At 40.1% G+C, this 23021-nt stretch overlaps 1 protein-coding gene and 2 long non-coding RNA genes across 3 annotated transcripts in view; 2 read left to right on the top strand and 1 right to left on the bottom strand.

Moving 5' to 3' along the window:
* Positions 1-5464, top strand: part of EPSTI1 (epithelial stromal interaction 1) — a 96707-nt gene extending 91243 nt beyond the window's left edge. Inside the window, exon 11 of the mRNA XM_043478158.1 lies at positions 4925-5464. Within this exon, the coding sequence (XP_043334093.1) occupies positions 4925-4933 (9 nt within the window). The 3' untranslated portion in view covers positions 4934-5464. The remainder of the gene's footprint in view (positions 1-4924) is intronic.
* The window catches only part of LOC122447511, an 89027-nt gene extending 77162 nt beyond the window's left edge, over positions 1-11865 (bottom strand). The window contains exon 1 of the long non-coding RNA XR_006271263.1: positions 11717-11865. This is a non-coding gene — a long non-coding RNA (uncharacterized LOC122447511). The remainder of the gene's footprint in view (positions 1-11716) is intronic.
* A 142-nt stretch (positions 11866-12007) lies between these two features.
* LOC122447372 overlaps positions 12008-23021 on the top strand; it is a 30093-nt gene continuing 19079 nt past the window's right edge. Inside the window, exon 1 of the long non-coding RNA XR_006271203.1 lies at positions 12008-12140. This is a non-coding gene — a long non-coding RNA (uncharacterized LOC122447372). The remainder of the gene's footprint in view (positions 12141-23021) is intronic.

Below are 23021 nucleotides of genomic sequence, written 5' to 3'. Positions count from 1 at the left end.
GTGATTACTGTAAATTCCACCATAGCTCCTGAGAGATGGAGAAAGTCCTGCTTTCAGCTCTAGCCCAATGCCAATCACAATAAAAAATGACACCTGCCCTTTGTTTGCTGTGTGATTGCCTGGACTGCAAGGCTTTTTTTTAAAAAAAAAAATCACCCTTTGCCCAGGCCTATGATAAAAACCAAGGAACATTTTTTTTTCCAGGAAGATTTTCAGTGAAATATGGTTCTAAAAATAGTAAGCATTCTCTTGTAACATATTCTTTCAGTGAAACTAGCACATCAAAGAAATCAGTATTTAATTTTTCACTACAAAATGATTTTTAAAAAAACCCTATGGCAAAAGGCACTTTTTGAAAATGAAATGTTCTTACATATTTTGGGGAAGAAAGCCTTGCGACTATGTTGTAATATGTATGTAATGTGTTTTGTGTGCACAGTAGATTATTTAAACAGCACCAAAGCTTTGGAATGTATGGGGTTGTGGGGTTTGCAATGTGTACAGAATTAAAACTAACCACAGTGGGTTTTACAATTCAATTGAAGCCCAAGTGTATCTGTACTTATTAAAAAAAAAAAAAAAGGAACAGACAAAAATCTTTAAACTGGTAAAATATGAGAAAATAATCATGTACTTGCTGACCTGGTAACTCCAGAGGAGATCACCCCTTAATAAATACTTGGTGGACAAAAGATCATTTTTGAGAAAATAATCTGTTAGAGATTTGATATGCATGATATCTTGGAATGCATCTAGTGGTTAAAATTTATGGAGAGATCTCACAATCTCTTCAATATATATTGAAGATAATTAAATGTAGGCAAATTGTAGAGAATGCATAGTGGATGTGTCTATTTATAATGTATGTTCCTGTGTATCACTAAGGCATTCAGAGTAGAGACCATGTACAAAGATAGAAAAGAATCAAAACAGTATCTTTGCATTGTGTATGAAATTGACAAATTATTGACTTAAAAGAATATGTGAGTAGGAGTCATGTGGAAAATAGGGCATTGTGATTTTAAGACACTATCCAAGTTTATAGAATTTATAAGTAGTAAAATGTGATTGAAACTCAGATTTTGGACAGGACTTGGAACCTTGCTGTACATTTTCTCCTGTACTTAATAACCCCAATTTAGAAGGTGCATATACATAGAAAGGGCTTCCCTGGTGGCTCTGATAGTAAAGAATCCGCCTGCAGTGCAGGAGACCTGGGTTTAATCCCTGGGTTGGGAAGATCCCCTGGAGGAAGGCATGGAGAATCCTGGGGACAGAGGAGCCTGGCAGGCTACAGTCCATGGGGTCGCAAAGAGTTGGACATGACTGAGAGACTAAGCACACATACAGAGAAAAATACCTGGGGTTGAAGAGAGGATGACAGGAGAGACTAAATGAATACTCATTCATGTGTATTCATGTGGTAGTCTGGCTTACCCCTGACTGTTGGTAGGTCTTAGGTAAATGAGCTATGAATCTCCACTTGGGTTCCTCACAGATAGAAAGAGAGAAACATCACTTTCTCAGGATATGATGTGAGTGAGGATGACTGATGATTCCTTACTAAGACAGGCATACCCAAGTCCAGCGTGGTCACTGGCTTTTCACTTGTGTGAAAGAAGCAGTGACACAGAGGCAAAGACTTGCCCAGGTTCTCATCTCCACCTCACTTCACTACAGATATCCCTTCCTCTGTGTCTGCTTTTCATTATGGCACAGATTCTGTCTTTTCCATCTGCTGGGGGACTTTGTTCTAACAATGCTCCTCCCTCTCTCCCAAACTGTCACATGTCATCTCGACTAGAAAATTCTCATCCGCAGAAAATGTAAATATTAAATTATATTGATGCCCATTTTCCTCTTGCCTATGTCCTATTTCTTTGTTTCCCTTTAGAGAAAAAATTTGAGGTATTTGTCCTGTCTCCAATTTCTTTATTCCCTTTTCTCTTAAACCCCCTCTAATCAGAATTTAGACCATCTAACCACAAAGTTCTTCTCGTGGTCACTAACATTATCTACATTGCAAAATCGAGTGGTTATTTCTCAGTCTTCATCTTTTGACCGATTAGCATCATTTGTCATGGTAAATCACTGCCTCCTCTTTGAAACTCTTTGTTTACTTGGCTTCTGTACTCTCCTGAGTTTTATTTCAGTAACCACTGCTTTCCATTCTCCTTTGCTGAATCCCCTCTAGCTTTCTGTCCTCTCCGACATTAGAGTGCCTCAGGGATACATCTTGGACTACGTTCTTTACGTTCACTTATTACCTTCATGGCCTCATTCATTCCCATGAAATTAAATACCAATATACTTTTTAGTCCCAAATTTCAACTTCCTGCCTCGATCTCTTCCTCTAAACTTGCAGATCCATTTTTCTACCCAACATCACTACTTGTGTGTCTGGTAGACATTTCAACCTTAACATGTCTAAAACTTCACCTTTGATGCCCTTCACCCCACTTCTCTGTCTGCACTTTTTCATGTTTGCATGACTGACTCTTACACCTCTACCGCTGATGCATCAGCAAGTCTCCTTGACTCTTCCTTCAAAATGTATCCAGTCTCGCAGCTTCATCCACCTTCACCACTATTATCCTGATTCCAACCACCATCATTGCTCATTTCAGTTCTTGAAACCATCTTCTAGATGGTGTCCTTGCTTCCACACTTCCACCTAGAGTCTGGTCTCAACATGAGACTGAAAAACAAGTCATCTGCTGTCACTCCTTGGCCCAAAGCCCTCCAGTGGCTCTGACGACTCTCCAGAGTAAAAGCCAAAGTCTTCACAGTAAAAGCAGATGTCTATTACTCATCCTACAGGTGCTTCAAGCCCTAGGGCCCACGCTACTTCTCGGGCACTCTCCTGACTGCTGCGCTTCCTCATTCCTCTCAGCCGCACCAGCTGTCTTTGGCTGGTCTTTGAATACTTAAGAACTGGCTGCTCCCTCTATACTCTTCTCCAAAACATCCAAATGATTTGTTCTCTTTCAAGTATTTTCTTAAGTTCCAAGGATTCCTTGGCCATCCATTTAATGCTGCCACCAGACTCCTGCAATTCTCTTTCCAGGCTCCATTTCTTTTTTCTATAACACTCTGCAACCTCTGGTCTAATTTTCTAACATCATTTTCTTAGATGTTTTGTTGATCAATTACTATTATTCTCTTCTTGTGATAATTTGTGTTCCCTATTCCATCAGAGCAGGGCTCTTTGACTGTTCCTAAGTATAACACAGTGACTGGAACTTACCACAAGGACAGGAAACAGATAGCTGTGGGTGAGGGTCACCAAAACAAAATTTAGAACCAAATAATTTGATATACTTAAATGATTAGATATTGAATTTAAGATATCTATGTATAAAACATTTGGAATAAATATTGACTTTAAAATGATAAGCAAAAACAAGAGACAAAGACAACAAGGAAGACTGAAAGAGAGCAAAATAGAACTTCTAGGAATAAAAAATTATAATCTTTGAAATTAAAGCACCCAATGAATTTATAACAAAAGGAATACAAATTGAACTAAACCAAAATGTCACTTCTTATCTATTATTTGGCAAAACACAAGAGATTGACAACATGCTCTGTTTGCAAGACAGGGGAGACAGTTTCTTTTACACTTTGTAGGTAGGATTCAAAATGATTTAAATTATATCTAGATTAGGTACTGTTTTCCCATAAAATAAAAACCAGGCCTACACATATTACAGAAAAGTTTTACTAAATGTTCAAGAAACAGATTATTCCAAATGTCCAGAATGTTTTCGAGATAAATGAAAAGAAGGGAGTATTCTTCCAAAGGATTAAGCAGGTAAATGTAGAATCAAAATCAAAGACTATACAGAAAAAAAAATCATAGGCCAGTCTCACTCATAAACATAGATAAAAAAAATCACAACAAAGTTTTGACAGATTTAACAATGAATTTTTAAAAAAAGCATAGTATATACTTATCTCAGAAATGTAAGTTTGGCTCATCACAAATAAATAGAACCAAAAAAAAGCCAAGATAATTTACCACATAAATTATAGGAGAAACACCTATAGATTATAGAAGAAACATCTCAATAGATACAGAGAAAGCATTTGATAAATTTCAATACTCATTTATGGTAAAAGTCTCTAGCAAACTAGGTATAGAAAATAAATTTATCTAATACAAGGGATCAAAAATCTATAATAAAAGCACATCCAAAGCTTTTCTTTGAAATCACATATAAGATGTATCTAAGGTAGGATATTTAAAGAATCAGTTCAAATGATAATTTCTCTGATACTAGCAGGTGAGACCCTTTGAGATGCTGTGGAAACTCTGAATCCTGTGTCTTCAAGGGCAGTTAAGCATTTGCCATGACCCATGAGGCAACCTGATATTTTAGTTTCCCAGAATGTTAGAGCCAGTAGTCTGAAACCTTGATGTACCTTGGCCTGGTAGTCTGGGAGGCTTGATCGAGGTGACATGACTGTTTGCACGTGGTGGGGGGAGGGAACTCATTTAAGTCTATCTCCTTTCCTCAAGGCCCCCTTAGACGCCACCTTCCTGCTGTATAATACACTGTGCTTCTACTCCACACATTTCCATTTAAGTAGCTCTGCTCCATACCGTATTTGCCCTGTCCTTGCTCTAACTATGGAGGTGGGTGACAATATTTGTGAACACTATTAGTTGTCACCCGTGTTAGCCTATCTCTCAGAACACAGCTGATGAGCTGTCACTCAATAAGCCAATACATTGTTGACAGAGACCATTTAGTGAGTCGAAATGGAACTTGAAAATTAAATCATTTCACTGGGACTTGAAATCATTAAAAAAATAGTCATATAGTCAGAGTGTTTTTTGGAGGAACTTCATTTTGGATTTGCAAAGGCTTTGAATTCTGTTTTGTTGCTGGTGCTAATTTTCATTTTCTTTTTCTTCCAGGATACATGAGAAATATTTGCTTATGTCTGGCCTTTGTCAACTGACCTTGAAAAACCACACGAGATGTTTTTCTTTCTTGCAGCTTTGTTCAGCCTCACTGTGTTTTACCTTGACTCCAACTGCCCACTCACTCAGCTGAGCAGCTAAGGATGACTGGTTTCTTCTCCCTGTCATTATTTATGCATATTTGTAGGCACAGATTACTGAACTCATATTTAATCTCTACTGCTAGTGAAATGTTGCATTATTTTTCTAATTGTTTTTGCCTCTTATTGGAAGTATAATTACAGCCATGTTAGTACGCTAGAATAGCAGGGAGTCATTTGATTGTTTCAGGTTAGTGAGAACTGTGGGTGCTGCCTGCCTGTCTCTAAACAGCTAATTTTTTTCTGCTTCTCGGATCAGGTTTGGGGAAGCTCTGGCACCTTTAGATTTGTATCCCTATTTTCTTAATTCAGGCTACAAATGTGAGCAAAAGAAAAATCCTTTATATGCTTTTAAACAAATTTATAAATAAAATTTGAACTGCTTCTGTATAAATGGTTTGTGTTTGTTTTCAATGAAAAGCTCTTGAGTTTTTCTCTCTTGTTTTTATATTCTTTATAGTCCATAGAGATCAAATGTAGTACTATAATCACTACTGGATTTGGCTTTGGTTTTGACTTACTTATTAATACTGTTCCTCTAGTTTTTGAGAGTGGGACAGTTCATTTTCTGAAAGGTCATAAAAATCAGCTGGACACAAATGTCGATACCACGTGTGGTTTGTAGGTGTTTTAGAAACTTGTCTTTGCTCATGCAACCCAGATCCTATGACTAATTCAGTAGGCTTTCCTATTCTTTTATGACCCTGAACCAGTTTATAGACCCTGGTGTGGGAATTACTGGTTTTCCACACCGTATGGTCTGGCCACCCCTCTCCTCCCACATTATATAAGAGAAGCACTGCAGCATTGCATTTAGTCTTAGAATGAAAGTTGGAAGAGTAGATAATTTTTGGAACTGGACAAGAGCAGACAATATCATGCAACATTAAGAGCTCTCCTGTGTTACCAACTGCTGCATTGAAAACGACTTTCCAAATGTGTATTTGGAGAAACACTGGGATTTCAGGTTCTTGGACCAGGACTGGTGCGGGAGGGCTCACAGAAATGGGGTGAGGGTGTGGTGCAGAAAGAGCTGCGCTGGGTGGTGGTGACGGTGGTTGAGAGCAGATGGTACTCAGTGTTCCTCTAGAGTCAATAATGCAGACACTCTTGGTTTCCCTCTCCTCTGCCAGCCAAATCTACGTTAGTGCTGTTGACAGTAATATAAAATGTTCGGTCCATTTGAAATCTTTGTCATTGCCTAATATGGGGACAATGAAATCCCTCGGCCTGGCCTGGAAACACCACCAAACTGACTGTAAATGTGTGACTGTTGCAGGCGTTTTACTGCAGCCATTTCAGGCCTACACCTGCCAGCCTGGCTACCTCACAGTCCATGGTCATGCTCTGGTTCTTCTGTCTAGGCTTGGCATTCTCATTTGCTTCTGTTTTCCCATGTGTAGCCAGGAATCAATACAGGGGAAAGAGAGGCTTTCACACCAAAGTCCCCAAAAGGACTCTCAGGAAAATTGGTGTCAATTTCTCTTCTACTGCCTGCCATATCCTGCATTCCTAAAGATTTTGTTCAGGTATCTGGTCTTGTTAAAAAGTTATTGTGCAAGTATAGAAGATTGTGACTTTATGGCCAAAATTTTCTAGACTACATATAGGATCATAAACATCTTCCTTAAACAATTCTCTATGCAGGTAGAAGTAACCAGAAAAGAAACAAGAGTTGCTGTGTAAGGGAGTCTACTATTTTGTTTTTCACACTTAATCTGCTCTTGATTGGAATACAATTTGACTTATGAGTAACCCTGGATGAGAATTCCAAAGTTCCAATCACCCTTTCTATGCTTTTAAATTACTTTTCTGTAAAAGAGAATAAAAATGAGACAGACTGTTACAAAAGTAATAGGTATTTGTTACAGAAACTTTAGACATACAGATGAGTAAATTATAAGAAGAAAAAAAAAAAACTAGTGACTTTTTCGGATTTAATTTGTTGATCTTCACAGCTTAATATTTTGGTATGCATCCATCAAGATATCAACATGTGTATCAAACTCCCTGCAATAAAAATCCTTACAGATACTTGTCTAGTGACTGGATGAGGACAAACACTTTTAATTAGAACTGGTGATTTAAGGGAATCTACATTTACTGGTATTTTAATATATGTAGTTAAATTACTTTCCCAAAAGTTGACTTCAATATCTATTGGCACCAAAAGTATGCTCTATACTCTCCTTAATCCTATTACTATTTTTAAAAAAATCTTTGCTTATAAGCTGAGTAAAAAATTTCATTTGGAGAGCTTAATCCCTCTTTTCTTTCCTTAGGTCTACTGGTCATTTTTTATCTTCTTGTGTGTGTGTATAGTTGATTTATAAAAGATCTCTCTGTACTGAGATATTATGTTGGAAATACCTAAATTTTTATAAATCTTTTATCATTATTTAATTTAGTATTGGAGTTTAAACATTTGTGTATGGGAACCTATTAATCTTTTTCCTTTGTGGCTTCTTCTTGGTGTTATGTTGATAGATTTTAAAGGCAGAAACCCACCCAATGACCCATCATAAGAAAATGCAGGACTTCTCCTGGGTATGGTTGTGAGTGATATGGGGCAGAAGATCTTATTCCATTCATAGCACAGACCTGAGCTCACAGATTTATGTATTTTTAACACTAAAGATATATTTCCTGTGGTCCCTAAACACTTTGTTAGCTTGAAAAAACCTAGATTCCTTCCACAGATTGATTTTGTTAAACATGATAAAATTCTCTACGCTGTTTTTTAAACCTGAAGATTTGTTTGTCTTTCAGAAAGTATCTATAGGAAATTACATTATATTAATAGTTTTAGTTTTGGTGTTGGACAGGGAGGCCTAGCGTGCTGCGATTCACGGGGTTGCAAAGAGTCGGACACGACTGAGCAACTGAACTGAATAGTTTTAGTAAACATAGAAATATTTCCCTCTAAAATAAAGCAGTTGGCATTTGTAAAAATGAAAACTTCAAGTTAAATTCAAAGTTTTGATACCTCTGGCTGAAAATTTGTAATTGACTTTAGGAAACATAAATCATAGAGACAGTGCCTACAGGCTTAATTTTAACTTCCAGAATATTCAACAGATGGGTTGTGATGAGCTGGACCTTTTCCTATGAAAGGGCATATTTGGAGCTGTGGATGCTGGAGGAGGTAATAGATACTGTGTTAGAACTGTTAATAGATAGAAGAAAATATTAAGAAGACTGTGGGTCTTTTGCTTTTAACCCTATGAACTAATAATGCATATAGTAGGCAGCTCCGTACTGATGTCCAGGAAATGACTGGAGTAATGTATAATACACTTACATGAGCAAGAAAAAACTACGCCTTTTAAGTTACTGTAAGGATTACAGAGAGAATAAGTAAATGTTAGGCATTTCTTTCAGGTAGAGACTGTCTGTGTTGGAAGCCTTTTCTTTTTGGATAGTCCATTGTTTAACAGTGGCATTTAAAAAGGATCATAGAAAGAGGATTTTTTTTTTTCCTCACAGAATCATATACTCAAAGCTGAGGGTTTTTAAAGGCATATAAAGGCAAATGGAGGAAAACTTTTATTACATGTATCACCATGTCATTGTGCCATCTGCTTGGGCAGAGGATACAGGGCGACCTGTGCTATAACACTCACATCCCCTTGTAAGCTGATGACTTTCATCCCTCAGAGCTGCATGCCTGTGCGCCAGACTCCTTTCCTTCCCCGAAGAGCACTGCTACGGCTGAGCTGGAGAAACTGTTCACTCAGTCATCAGAGGGTGGCCATCTTATTCTTTACAAGATGTTACATGGTGATCAACACCGAATTATGAGCTGATTAGAATTTTTAACTTTTGCATTTTAGAAGCCAGAATGGTGCTAAAATGGAGCAGAAAGTACTAAAGTAATGAGAAAGCAGAAACAGATGAGAGAGGAATCTTTAAAGTGGGACACTGTGAATTAAGAAAAAGTCAGAAATCAGAGTTTAAATACAATACTTATATTCTAGTCTGATTTGACTATGGCACCATGAAGACCCAAAGATAAATGGTACTGTTCCTGTCCTGAGGGAATGAAGTGGTGAGGACAGACAAGGTTATGTGACCATAGTAAATCCCCACATCTTAGTGGACTGGTAATATCTGTTTCTTGACTATGTTATATTTCAAGCATAGGTCAGCAGGAGGCTCTGCTCACCTTTGTCCCTCAAGTAACCAAGCTGATGAAGCTTCCATTTCCTCATGTAAGGGAAAGAGACAGTAGCTGTGTCTTGCATGGGTAATTAAATGCTTTCTCAGGAAGTGGTGCACGCTATTATTGCTCGTATGTTATTGGAGAGAACAAATCACATGACTATGCCCAACTTTTAAGGGAGTGGGAAATATAATTCTGCAATATTCCCAGAAGGAGGAAAAGAACAGGAATATTGTAAATAATTCTAATGACTACCCCTCAAAATGCACTGTAAGATTTGTGACCCTGTGGACTGTAGCCCACCAGGCTCCTTTGTCCATGAGATTCTCCAGGCAAGAATACTGGAGTGGGTTGCCATTTTCTTCTCCAGGGAATCTTCCCAACCCAGGGATCGAACCCGGGTCTCCCACACTGCATGCAGGCAGACACTTTAACCTCTGAGCCACCAGGGAAGCCACAAAAACTTAAGACATACATATAAATGCAAAATGATGGCAGAAGCCCTGTCCAGTTCAAAATTGATTAAGGGACTATTATATGCCAAGTACTTTGCTGGGTATGGAAACTACAAAATGTACAAAGATACAGCCACACACATACAGAGAACTTAGAAAAAATGAGTTAGCAACTATGTAAAGCAATGAGGCAAGAAGTGTAAGACATGATGGATATCAGAGGGCTTTGTGTACCATATCGAGTGGTTCAGGCTTTTGAAGGGTTATGATCAGGGAATGGACCTGATTCGACTTTGTTTTAAATAAATCATGAGAGATCTCATGGAAGATAGATTTGAGGGAGGCAAGACCAGAGGCAGAGCAATCAGTTAGAGTCCAAATGATCCATAATTAAAATCCTAAGCCAGAGCACTGACTAGAGATGGGGAGCACAGGATAGGCATCTGTAATTTTTAAAAAACCAGCACTTTGTGAGTGACTCGAATGTAGAAGTGAGAATGACAAGTGAGAGATGAGTTTTGTATCTGTAGCCTGGGTCTCTAGTTAAGGAGAGAGAGATGAAGATGGCAGAGTAAGAGGACATGGAGCTCATCTCCCACCCAAGAACATATTTCTAGCCTGGGTAAATGTGCTGGTAGTGATGTAACCACAGAGACAAAATGCGTGGTATTTCAGAAGATGGGGAGCCCTGATGTAGTCAATAAAGAGTTTTAAAGACTGTAGATTTAAACTTGGTGAGCTCAGGGACTTTGTCTTGTTTAGTGCTGTACTCCCAGTGCCTTGAAAGGTGCCTAGCACATAACAGGGAGAATATTTGGTAGATGAATTGATTTGATGGAGGAGTAGGATTTTCAGAGATTAAGAGAAATAAATATCATGGTGGTTGGTGGAGGATTGGGTGCAGAGAGAGAGAGAGAGTAGGGGAGCTACCTTGGGGGTTCATACAGTTGTTGCTCAGTGTGAAAGGAAGTGGGAAGATCGGAATGAGGAGAGAAGAAAACTTCTCAAGAGAGTTTCTTTTGATGTTTTGGGATGTCTCATAGCTAACTGACCAACCCCAGGTGTGGCAGTCAAAGTTGGGAAAGATTCTTGGGACCAGGCTATCAGACTAAGCTAGTCAGTTCAGCCCCTGCCACTGGCAGCTGCTGGCACAAAGCAGTGCTGGCTTTGTCTATTTGTAATTCAGCAAGGTTGCTGGTGATGCCAGTCTTTTAATGTCTACATACAGATCATTAGCCATGAGCTGAAGCATCTGGAAAAAGAAAGGAGGACTGCTGGGCTGCAGGAGACCTGAGAGTCTAGCTGTGTCAGCTCCTAATGTTGGACAAGTGTCTTAGCTCCATATCTACCTCACAGGATAGTCTCTGCACAACCCTGGTGGGCTAAATGCTCTTAAAAGGTAAATAAGGGGATAAGGTGAGGGAATGGCAGATGCTAAATTAGTGTTAACTATAAAGAGGCTTTCAAGGTTCAGTCTTTCAGTCTTCTTCCTCCCTTACTTTATCACCATTCTACAGGATACCCTTGACTTACAGACACCACGGACTCGCGAGTCTTTTCCCCTCTCTCTCATCCAGGCATGACTCATTGCCAAGACTTAATCAATTCGACTTCCACAATGTCTCGAGCAATCGCCCACTTTCAAATTATTGCCACACAGCTGACCTGGCCCCTCGGTGTGTCTTAAAGAGACCACTGTCACAGAGAACTGCCTGGTCCTCCTGTCTCCTGCACCTCACTTCCACGGTAGCATGGGAGCAGCGGGGATCTTGGCGGGGGGAAGCGACTGCATCCTTCTAGGATTTCTGGAGCCCGGCAGAGGCTTGCAAGTGCGCCGAAGTCGCTGGTTCTGAAGGATGACAGTGCCGGACTCTGGAGAAAACGTGCACGTGAGTCTCCTCAGCTACCTCACCTAGGCAGGTGGGGGCTCTCATACTCAGGCCGCCCTCCCTCTCTAGTCAGTGAGGACCACCCCATGAGGCGGCTACCCGCTGCCCCCACCCCAGGGGGACGGCCGCACTTCCCTTACCTTCTCGACCCCTGAGAAAGCTTGCTCACTGGAAGCATCGTGGCGGTGGGGACCTGAGGGGCTCCTCGCTGGGAACTGAAGACAATGCCCTACTCGGCCTCAAGCCCCTCAGGCCGGACGTGGAGCGCTCCCAGTCACCGCCCAGGGCCAGCCGGGACGTGCTCACGCACCAAAGAAACCTCCAGCCCCAAAGCCCACTTCGCGGAGGATTTCTCGCGAGACACATGCTGACTAGGCCTCGCGAGAGTGTCCGCTGTGTCTGAGGACCCCGGGGAGGGTCGGGGTCGCAAGACGCGAGGATCTGGCCCCGCGCAGAAAAAGAGCGCCCCGGTTAGCCTCGGGGTTATCTCTGTCCTCTGACGTGGCCTAGGCCTTTCTGGTGGGACATCACTTCGACTCCATCCATCCATCCATGGACTTCAAGGTAAACTTAAAAACTGCAATAATCCAGCAATCCTGTTAGGAAGTATATATACCCAGAAAAAAACCGTAATTCAAAAAGATACATGCTCCCCCCACCGCCCCCCGCCGCCAATGCTAATTGCAGCACTCTTCGCAGTAGCCAGGGAACGGAAGCCACCTATATGTCCATCAAGAGGTGAACAGATAAAGACGTGGTACATATATACAGTGGAATATTCCTCAGCCATAAAAGGGAAGAAAGTTGGGTCATCTGTAGGGATGTGGATGGACCTAGAGTCTGTCGTACAGAGTGAAGTCAGAAAGATAAACTAATGAGAACCTACTGTGTAAAACAAGGAACTGTACCTAATGATCTATGGTGGCCTAAATGGGAAGGAAATCCAAAAAGAAAAAAAAGGGATGTATGTAAACATATAGCTGATTCACTTTTCTCTACTGCAGAAACCAACACAACATTGTAAAGCAACTATAATAAAGTTAATTAAAAAATACTTTTTATAGTGAAAAGTAAACATTAGAAAAGAATCAGAGTAATTGCGTTAGTTGCTTCAGTTGTGTCTGACTCTTTGCCACCGTGTAGACTGTAGCCCACCAGGCTCCTCTGTGCATGGGATTCTTGAGGCAAGAATACTGGAGTGGGTTGACATTCCTTCCTTCTCCAGGGGATCTTCCTGACCCAGGGATCAAACCCAGTTCTCCTGAGGCTCCTGCATTGCAGCAGATTCTTTGCTGGTGAGCTGGTAGGGAAACCCTCTCAGAATCCCCATCAGAGCTGAAAGACTCCTACCCCCAACCCTTTAATTCACCCCCTTTAATCAGTTTCTTAAAACACATGTATCTCAAATAACATGCTACTGTATTTTTCTGAAGAATATGTTTTTCCCCCATGTGGTCTTGCTGTGTTACTTTTTTGAAGAAAATTACTTGAAATTTTCTTTAAAGTTGCATTTTAAGGCTAATAAATTTGAAATGAACCTTCAATTGAGCTTCTCTAAAGACCATATTATGTTGCAGAATGTACTGTCTCTAGCATACTTAATAGGATCAAAACAAATTCTAAGTGGATGATGTTCTCAATTCTTATGTATTTTCAAGGCTGCTTTTTGCCTCCATTCTGAGTACCTTTCTTCAGAGGGTATTTTTACAAGGCAAAGCTTGTCAAATTAGTTCTCTTTATCTTGCCAAGTTTATATTTTGCAAATTTCAGTTCCCAATTTTACTCTAGTCTGAAACAGAAAAAATAGGAGCTTTATTAAATAAAAGTGTCTACAATTTGCGATATCCTGAAGTGCAGTTATATAATTTCAAAGTTAAATCTTGTGCATCATTTGATTTGTTCAGAACAAATCATTTAATTTGTTTAGTTCTTTTGTGGGGACAAATTTTAGTGTCTTGCTGTCTTTATACCTTGTTATCAATAATTGGAAGTCTGAAAAACTGAAACTTTTTGGTCATCCATTCATTGATGATGTTGATAAATTTTCTAAAACTATTTTGAAAAAATATGGACCAAATTTAGAAGGCTCACTTATAAAGAATTTAACACCATTGTCAGGCACTTAGATTGATTTACAAAATATTTCTTCAAAGGCTTAAATATGTCTAAAATCCTACTTATGGCCACCAGAAAAGAGAAAAACACATACTGCTTTGTATTCAAAATCAGATTTTTCACAAAAAAGTGTGGTTCAGTTATTCTTACTATGTATATTATATAATATTTATAAATTTCTAGAGCTACTGCTACCGTTTGACAACTTGAGTGCAGGATAAATTATGTTGTACCACACCTAATTCCAAGCACATTTCTACTCCATAAATTTCTTTAGATAGAACATGGTTTTGCCATGGCATTGTTCTCCATCAAAATCTGTATTTATATTATTATGTGAGGATAATGTTAGTGTGAACTTTTTAAACACTGAATTTACAGTAGCAGTGATTCATTTAACTGAGTTTATAATGGCATCTTGCTCTAGTAATGTCAAATGTTTTACTCTCAACAGGGTGAAATTCCGAATGTTTTACTTTGGTACTGTGAATTCCATTTGAAAATTAAATCGTTATTAAAAAACAGTCATTTTCCAATATATAGTGTTTGATTGTTGTTTAGTTGCTAAGTTGTGTCTGACTCTTTGGCCACCCTGTGCACTGTAGCCCATCAGCCTCCTCTGTCCATGGGATTTTTCAGGCAAGAATACTGGAGTGGGTTGCCATTTCCTTCTCTAGGGGATTTTCCCAACCCAGGGATGGAACCCTGGTCTCCTGCACTGGCAGGCAGATTCTTTATCACTGAGCCACCTGGGAAGCCCCATAGCATCTGATTATACTCATGTAAAAAATTGCATCATTTAATTGTTTGAAACATTTTTCTGCATTGGAGCCAGTGCATTAATAGCTACCTTCACTTTAGGTATGTGCACAAGAAAAATGGAAGAAAGGTAATGTTAGAGAGTTAATGTAGAGGAGCAGTTTTTTCACCTAAAATTCTTGTTTTGCTGCATACATTGCCCAACTGTATATGTTGGGTCATTGTCTTCAGGCAAAATCTTGGAGCTGATATTGATGCCTTAGCATATTTGTATCTTCTGATTTTTGTGGGATCAATGGTATCATATAGTCCCCATGGGAGGTGGTCAATTTTGATAAATATTTTGAAATTTATAAGTTTATCATCAACTTTCTCATGAATGAAGTATTTGATTTTTGATTAAGCAATCCTTTTCATTTTTAGAGCCCATTAATAGCAATGTGTTTTTTGCCAATTTTAAAAGTATTACCATGTAAACACATAATAGTTGCGGATTTATGCAGGGTATCATTAATGTTATTGATAAAAACACCATAGCAAGAGCAGTTAGAGTCCTTTCTGTTTTCTCTGTGACAGAGGACCACTCAGTCTTTATTTTCCATAAATATTTCACATACACCTGGCCTTGTTTTCCACTGACTGCACAAATGGTGGCCTGCTGACAGCTGGCATCTCTCAAATTCAGACAAAGGTCACCTCACAACTGGCTGGTATCCCATGGGGCCAGGTGAGGCAGCAACATCAATTATTTCTCCATTTCCTAGATGAGAAGGAGCTGTTCCTATCTGCCAGTTCCCTAACACACTTTCTGTTGTTGTTGTTGTTAAGTGAACACCTCATAAGCTGTCCTGGAAAGAGAAATGTTAAGTTGTATCGCAGGTTATATTATCCAGAAGCAGCTGCAGAGAGGAAGTTTGGGGCTCAAGATGTTTATTTGGGAACAGCACCCATGAGAGGATGAGGGGAAAGCAGGACTGGGTAGAGGGAGCTGTCCAACTGGGATGCAGGCTTGCCAAGGCCTTGGATCACCTGATTGGGAGTTCTGGAACAAGTGTGGCCCATCAGAGTGTCCCCTGTTGGGTCCAAGTGGGCTGGATATTTATATGCACACCTCACCTGGTTGGACTTCCCTGGCAGCTCTGATGGTAAAGAATCTATCTGCAATGCAAGAGACCTGGGTTCGATCGTGGATTGGGAACATCCCCTGGAGAAAGGAACGGCTACCCACTCCAGCTTTCTTGCCTGGAGAATCCCATGGACAGAGGAGCCTGGTGGGCTACAGTCCATGGGGTAGCAAAGAGTCAGACAAGACTGAGCAACTAAAACTCACCTGGTCACTAGATCACCTGGTCACCAGGTCTGGGCTGCCCTAGAAGGGGCATGACGTTTGCTGGGGCCACTCTCTGCAGTTGAGGCACACCCCGAAGAGGGTGACAGCTCGAGGCCACCTTGCTCACTGCACCTTGCCGCAGCTGGGCAGCAAGCCCTTCTTTGAAGAGGCATCCAGGCATCACTTTGTCCACCAGGTGTTGTGTCTGAATAAGATTGGGCAAAGTGAGATATGTTATTTCGGCATCCTTTGATCTCATCGGAGTGAGAACACTCTATCTGTATCTCATACACTACTGGACAAGTCCATGGTTGGATGTGAAAGCACCAGATGGTGATTGCCAGAGGCCATGGCCTGCTGAGATGGAGATCGGTGTGCTGCAGTTTGTGAGGGAGTGTTCTCGGGATTCATAGCTCCGGCTAAAAGACAGAAGGATTAGGCAGAGGAGAAGCTGGCTTGGGAGATAGCTTCAGCATAGACCAGCCCCATAAGGAGCTCTGAAGTTAGTGGAGGGGACCAGACATTTATACTTTCACATAAATCAGCCATTGGGCATAAGTGTCCTGGGAAGGACACCTCACGGGGATTTCTGCCAGAAGCCCTCTTGGCAGTTGTGGAAATCTTTCAGTTCTGATGGGGTTTCTGAGAGGGCTTCCCTGGTGGTTCAGTGGTAAAGAATCAGCCTGCAATGCAGGAGCCACAGGAGACGCGGGTTCGATTCCTGGGTTGGGAAGATCCCCTGAAGGTGGGCATGGCAATTCACGCCAGTATTCTTGCCTGGAGAATCGCATGGACAGAGGAGCCTGGTGGGCTACAGTCCGTAGAGTAGCACAGAGTCAGATACGACTGAAACAACTTGGCACACCCAGGAATTCTGAGGGACACATTAGAGCATCTCACTGCAAGTCTACTGAGCCCTGGCTGACTTTAATGCGAATAATAATTATAGTGATACCACTACTACCACTAATAGCTCTTTGCGACCCCATGGCCTATACAGTCCATGGAATTCTCCAGGCCAGAATACTGGAGCCTTTTCCTTCTCCTGGGGATCTTCCCAACCCAGGGATCGAACCCAAGTCTCCCACATTGCAGGCGGATTCTTTACAGCTGAGCCACAGGGGAAGCCCAATAATAATAATACTTTGTTAAAAAAAATCCTGAACCAATGCTGAAAGAGATAAACCTGACATAACAGATATAAGTGAAGACTGCCTTTAACCACCTTGAAGGTAAGCTGCTGATTCAGAAATCTTTTGAGCTGACTTACTGGAATTTTCACTTGGATTTTCGCTCAAATGGAAAAGGATTTACATTGATTATTTAATCCATTTTGGCTAGAGTGTAGTACCGCAGTGCTTCTTTAGTTTGCGGTATCTTACCTCATTTTCAGCAGCCCCTGTTTGGTCTTACCTGCTTCCCCATCCTGATCACTCAGCAGACCCCACTGCCATCTGGAGTCATCTGGTTTCAGGTTCCAGCGTGCCTGGTGCCCGGTGATTTGGTCCCCACTCTACGCATGGCCTTGCTCTCCCTCAGGCTGTGAGCAGAGGATTTTTCACAACAATTGTCAAACATCGAAATTCATCCCCCCAATCCTTGCAAAGAGCCCAGGGAGCCCAAGCTGTTTCAAATGAGATGCTTCTGCCCGAAGAGTGTGGCAAGAGTGAGGGAGGCTGGTGCATTTTGTTTCGTTATAAACTCAGACCAGAGTCGAGAGGAGGTTAAAGTACCTTTATTTAGCTCTCAGTCATTATCTTGCCTGGTGCACAGTGCTCTAGAATTGTGAGGGAGGAAGACACAGCAGAGGAGCTCTGGACGTGACACAAGGAGGCTACCTTCTGTCCCTTCCAGCCCCAGGCGTTCTGGTTCTCCATGGATCGGATCTTGCTCATTCCCACTGCCTAGGAAAGTGTGGGGTTCACAGTGTATGCTCAGGTGTGTGCCTTTGTTTTTACGGTCCCCCCCCACCCCAAATGTAGCTGGTATAAAGAAAGAATAAAATAGGTATGGAATAAAGTTCAGGAACTGTAAGTCTTCCAGCTCATGCTGCCCCATCCCATGTCTAAGTCCACCACCCAAAGCATAGTACACTGCTTCTGACATATCTTGCAACCCAGTGGCAAGTTATTAAATCTCTCAACATCATATATCTGTTGTAAAGAGGTATTCTATTTGGGCATGTTTGGACATATGTTCACCCTTGGATCAAACTTTTTGCCCAGGTGATTAGAGTCCTGTGATGACCCCGACCTAAATATTGCTTTTCCACTATTCTTTATTATTATCCTAGTGGATATATGTTGAAACTTTTCTTCGTCTTTACATTTCTTACTCCCTCCTACAGATTGCGTATTCCATTGTATTTGTACTGCATTTCATGTAATTTCCTCAAATATACTTGGAGTCAACTAATTTTGTCTTGAGCTGGTTCTCATCTGCTATATTCATTGAGTTTTAAAAATTTAATGAATAATTTCTTGAATATAAAATACTTCATTAAGATATATCCCTCATATATTTTATTGTGCTAAAAAAACACATAATATGAAATCTCCTCAGCAAATTTTTAAGCATACAGCACAGTATTTTAGTTTTATGTACAATGTTATACAGTAGATCTCTAGAACTTTTTCATCTTTCATCAACTTTCTTATAGACTGAAACTCTATACCCACTGAACAATAACTCCTCATTTCTCCCCTTCCCACCCCCAACCACTGGCAACCACCATTCTACTTTCTGCTTCCATGAGTTTGACTACTTCAGATATGTCATATGATTGGAATTATGCAGTATTTGCCTTCATGCTGATTGGCTTTTTCATTATGTCCCCAAGTGGCTTTAACATTATGTTAAAATGCCAGTGACTTTAACATTATATCCTCAAAGTTCATCCATGTTGTAGCACGTGATAGGATTTCTTTCTTTTTAGTCTAATACTCCATTGTATGTATATACCATGTTTTCTTTATTCATCCATTTGTTCATAGACAGGTAGGTTGATACTACCTCTTGGCTATTGTGAATAATACTGCTGTGAACTTGGGAGTGCAGATGCTTCTTTGAGATCCTAATTGCATTTTTTTTTTTTGGACAGATATCCTAAAATGGGATTGCTTGATCATGCGCTGTTGTATTTTAATTTCTTGAGGAACTTCCATTCTGTTTTCCCTATTGGCCTTGCCAATTTACATTCCCTCCAACAGTGCACAACATTTCAGCTTTTCTCCACATCCTCACCAAGACTTGGAATTTTTTGGTTGTTTTGTTTTTTGAGGAAGGCCACACAAGCAGGTGTCAGGTGATACTGCATTGTGGTTTTGATCTACATTTCCTTGATGATGAGTGATGTTGAATATCTTTTTATGTACCTATGGGTACATGTGTGTGTTTTTTGGAGACATGTCTATTTAAGTCCTTTGCCCATTAAAAAAAATTTTTTTTGTTATTGACTTGTAGGAGTTCTTATATATTTTTGGATATTAACTCCTCAGATATATAGCTTACAAATATTTTCTCTCATTCTGTGGATTGTTTTGTATACTCTGTTGATAGTCCTTTGCGGCACAAAAGCTTTTTAGTTATGTAGTTCCACTTGTCTATTTTTACTTTTGTTACCATATCCAAGAAATCATTGCCAAGACCAATATTATGAAGCCTTCCCCTTGTTTTATTCTAAGAGTTTTATACTTTTGGGTCATGCATTTAAATCTTTATTCTATTTTGAATTTATTTTGGGGCATGGTATAGAGTAAGGGTCCAGTTTCATTCTTTTGCCCATGGATATTTAGTTTTCCAGGCACATTTGTGGGTTTTTTGGTTTTTTTTTTTTGTTTTTGGTCCTTTAAAAATATTTGGTTCTGCTGGATTTTAGTTGCAGCACATAGGATCTTCAATCTTTGTTGTGACATGTGGGATCTTTAGCTGTGGCCAGTGGGATCTAGTTCGCTGACCAGGGATTGAACCTAGGCCCCATGCATTGGGAGTGCAGAGTCTTAGCCACTGGACCATCAGGGAAGTCCCCAGGCACATTTGTTGACGAAACTTATCCTTTCCTCATTGTGTAGTCTTGGCACTCTTGTCAAAGATCATTTGACCATATATGCATAGGTTTATTTCTGAGCTGTTCTGTTCCATCTGTTTATATGTCTGTCTTTCTATCAGGACCATACTGTTTCAATTACTGTAGTTTTGTAACATGTCTTGAAGTCTGGAAGTGTGAGGCATCCAGCTTTGTTCTTAAGATTATTTTGGAATAAATACTTTTTTTAATGTTTAAAGCAATATGTGTTTTGTTTTTGTTTTCAACTTGTGTCTTCTTTTTCCTTAGCGTAAGCTCTTTGATTTTAGTTTCCATTCTTATTTTATAATCTCTTTCAGATTTTGTCAACTACTGTAGAATATTGGTATTACATCTGTTAATGGTTGTATCTGCTCTTCTCCTTCAGATGGTTTCATTTCTTGTGTGTTTTGCAATTTTTTTGTTGTGAGCTCTTGTTGTTTTCTCCATGTAAATCAGTCACTCCCTGGTGCTCAATTTTGCATTTACTTTTGCTTGGACTTCAGGGATTCACTAGTGCTAGAAGAGTTTTCGTAATATCCTCTTGACTTGAGTTTATTACACTCCCTGGGCATTGTAACTTCTGATGCCGTTTCTGTTATAGGGTTTCAGTTTCATGAAAGGCTTTGTTTTCCACTCAAGATTCCCAGCACTTTGCAAGCCTTCCTTTCCTCTTCCCCGAGTTGATGGGTAAGCTTTTTCTAATCTTCTTTATCTAGACAGGGAAATCCTTTCAGGAACTTCATCCTCTGCAGGATTCTTCTCCTGCCTCACACTGCCCCCAGGCCCTATCCCCTTTTTCCACCTGCAAGGTAGAATACACCACCCCACCAACCCCCAACCCCACCCTGCTCCCCACTCTAGCATTCAGGGCTGATACGCATACCCAGGCCACCTTGGGCTGCTTTCTCAACAGGTGTCAGCATTACCACACAGTGTTTGAGTTCTTTTTTCATCTTGGTTTCTTAAGGTTTTTCTCTCCCTTTCTCCCTTCTTTTCTCCTCTCCCTCCTTCCCTTCTTCTGAATTGAGTATGTATTCTATTTTATTGCTCTGTGCTTTTACCCAGCATTCCTGTTGTATTCAGTTGGATCAATAGTATCTCTGTGTGGAGGCAATGGTAGTAGAAGGATGCAACTGAATTCAGTTCATGTTGCCCAAGGATCTTGATCTTGAGTGATCTTCTAAAAATAAAATATATCTTGTTATCCCCAGGTTAAAACCTGCTGATGACTTGCTATTGTGCTTGGGTAAATACTTCAAAGTCCTTATTTTGGCTTAAAGTGTCCTATATGAGTTGACCCCTATCTCCCTTTGCAGCCAGAGATCATGGTACTTCCTCCCTCAGTCAAGACAGCCTTCTTTCTTTTTCTTAAGAGTAGTTGTTTCTGCCTGGAAATGTCACCATCTGATGTCCAGATGACAGAATTGCCACCTTCCTAAAAAGGCCTACCCTGACGACCCTACCAAAAGTACATCCCCACTACTTCCTCTCATATCATCCTGATTCATAGTCTTCATGACACTTATCACTATGTTAATTAATTTAAGTTTATACTTGTTCATTATTTATTTTGGAGGCCAGTCTGACAGGAGATGCTGATGAAGAAGGAAAGAAATAATCAAGGATGAATCCTAGATCTGGGGTTTGAGCAAGTGAGCAGATGCCTGTGAGAGAAATAGGTATGGGATGGAAACTGAGTTACGATTAAAAGATTTATGTTTGAGATTTCTACTCTTCATCCTAATGAATACATCAAGTGGGAAGTTGCATATAAAGGTCTGAAACTCAAACAAAAATCAGGGATGGCGATATAAGCTTGGGCATCATCAGCATACAAATAATACTGAAAATCGCATGACCAGATGCTAGTGCCCAGGGAAAGAGTGAAGAATCATTAGACAAGAGAAAGAAATACATCTTTTGAAGCAGTTACCAATGTGGCGTAGTCAGAGCTGCAAGGTAATTCCTTTGAACAAGAATACACAAAACAAGGGAGGTCCTTTTCGTGAAGAAATTAAGCAGCATGTTCCAAACTTTTTTTAATTAGCTTACCTCTTGCTCTTGTCAGTGGGTAGTTTGGTGCATGGAAACAGTGATGGTCTCTGTAGATTTCCAAAGGAGGAGAAATAGATTTTCTTGACTCTCTCTCCAAACATGATGTGACCTTCCCAAACAAATGTACACAAGGATTTCATGAATATTGATTCTTTCCTTCTTTCCCATAGGGATTGATGTGGGGTATTCTGACAGAGAGGACTCATGGGTTTTATTCAACACAAACAGTTAGGTTAGAAATCTCTGGGAAGCTTTATCTTGGCATTATCCCTGAAGGCTGGAGAATGGACCAAAAGAGAATTTTCTTCTCTCCTTGTTTTGGGGACATTAAATTATGCAATTATGCAACTTATTTGGTCTTCAGAGGAGCAGAGTAATGCTAAATTTGTTCAGACAATTTAGTCCAAGATGGGAATTATGCTGGAATGAATAGGCTCTCTGTTTGCTCTGGCTTCCTTGAGCTACAGATCAACATCTTGCATTTAAATCTAACTTACTGCTCTCATTGTCTTCTAGACTTATTTAGGCTATAAAAGGTTTGCCTAGAGATATGGATTGTTTATGCATATGGTATGGCTGCAACTGTGCAATATAGCCATGTTTTTGCTTTTTACTTTCAGTCAAAACAAAATTAAAGGATCATAATCACCCTTATTCAGGGGGTAATGAGGAATATTTTAAAGTTCATGTTTCATAGATCTTTCATCAAGAATAGGACTCAAGTTCCAAAGGAGATGTATTTTCTGTAATGCATGTAGTGCCACAGAAATAGCTATTATTTTTTGTCATTCTGATTTGCTGGGCAGACAGCTGGATATTAAACAATAAAAAATAAGTTACATGACATTTCATTTTTGGATTACCAGCAACCAAAATTCCCAGGCATTGGGATTAGTGTATTCATCTCCACAGGTGTCCAGAAATGACATGTCACCTAAAGCAGTAGACACACTTCATTGGTATCACACCCCAAACTTTCCTCCAGTAAAATATTTTATTAAAATTAAATGAAAAACCAAAACCTTCACAATGGTTGTTCCAGCAGCCTAAATGGGTTTTAGGATAGAGCACACCCTCAACAATTCTACAGTGGGTATTATATTATGCACAAGACAGTTGT

This window comes from Cervus canadensis, chromosome 9 (assembly GCF_019320065.1).
Source record: "Cervus canadensis isolate Bull #8, Minnesota chromosome 9, ASM1932006v1, whole genome shotgun sequence".
Classification (NCBI taxonomy): Eukaryota; Metazoa; Chordata; class Mammalia; order Artiodactyla; family Cervidae; genus Cervus; species Cervus canadensis.
Note: the sequence above shows the minus strand (reverse complement) of the source record. Positions and strands in the feature narration are given on the sequence as shown.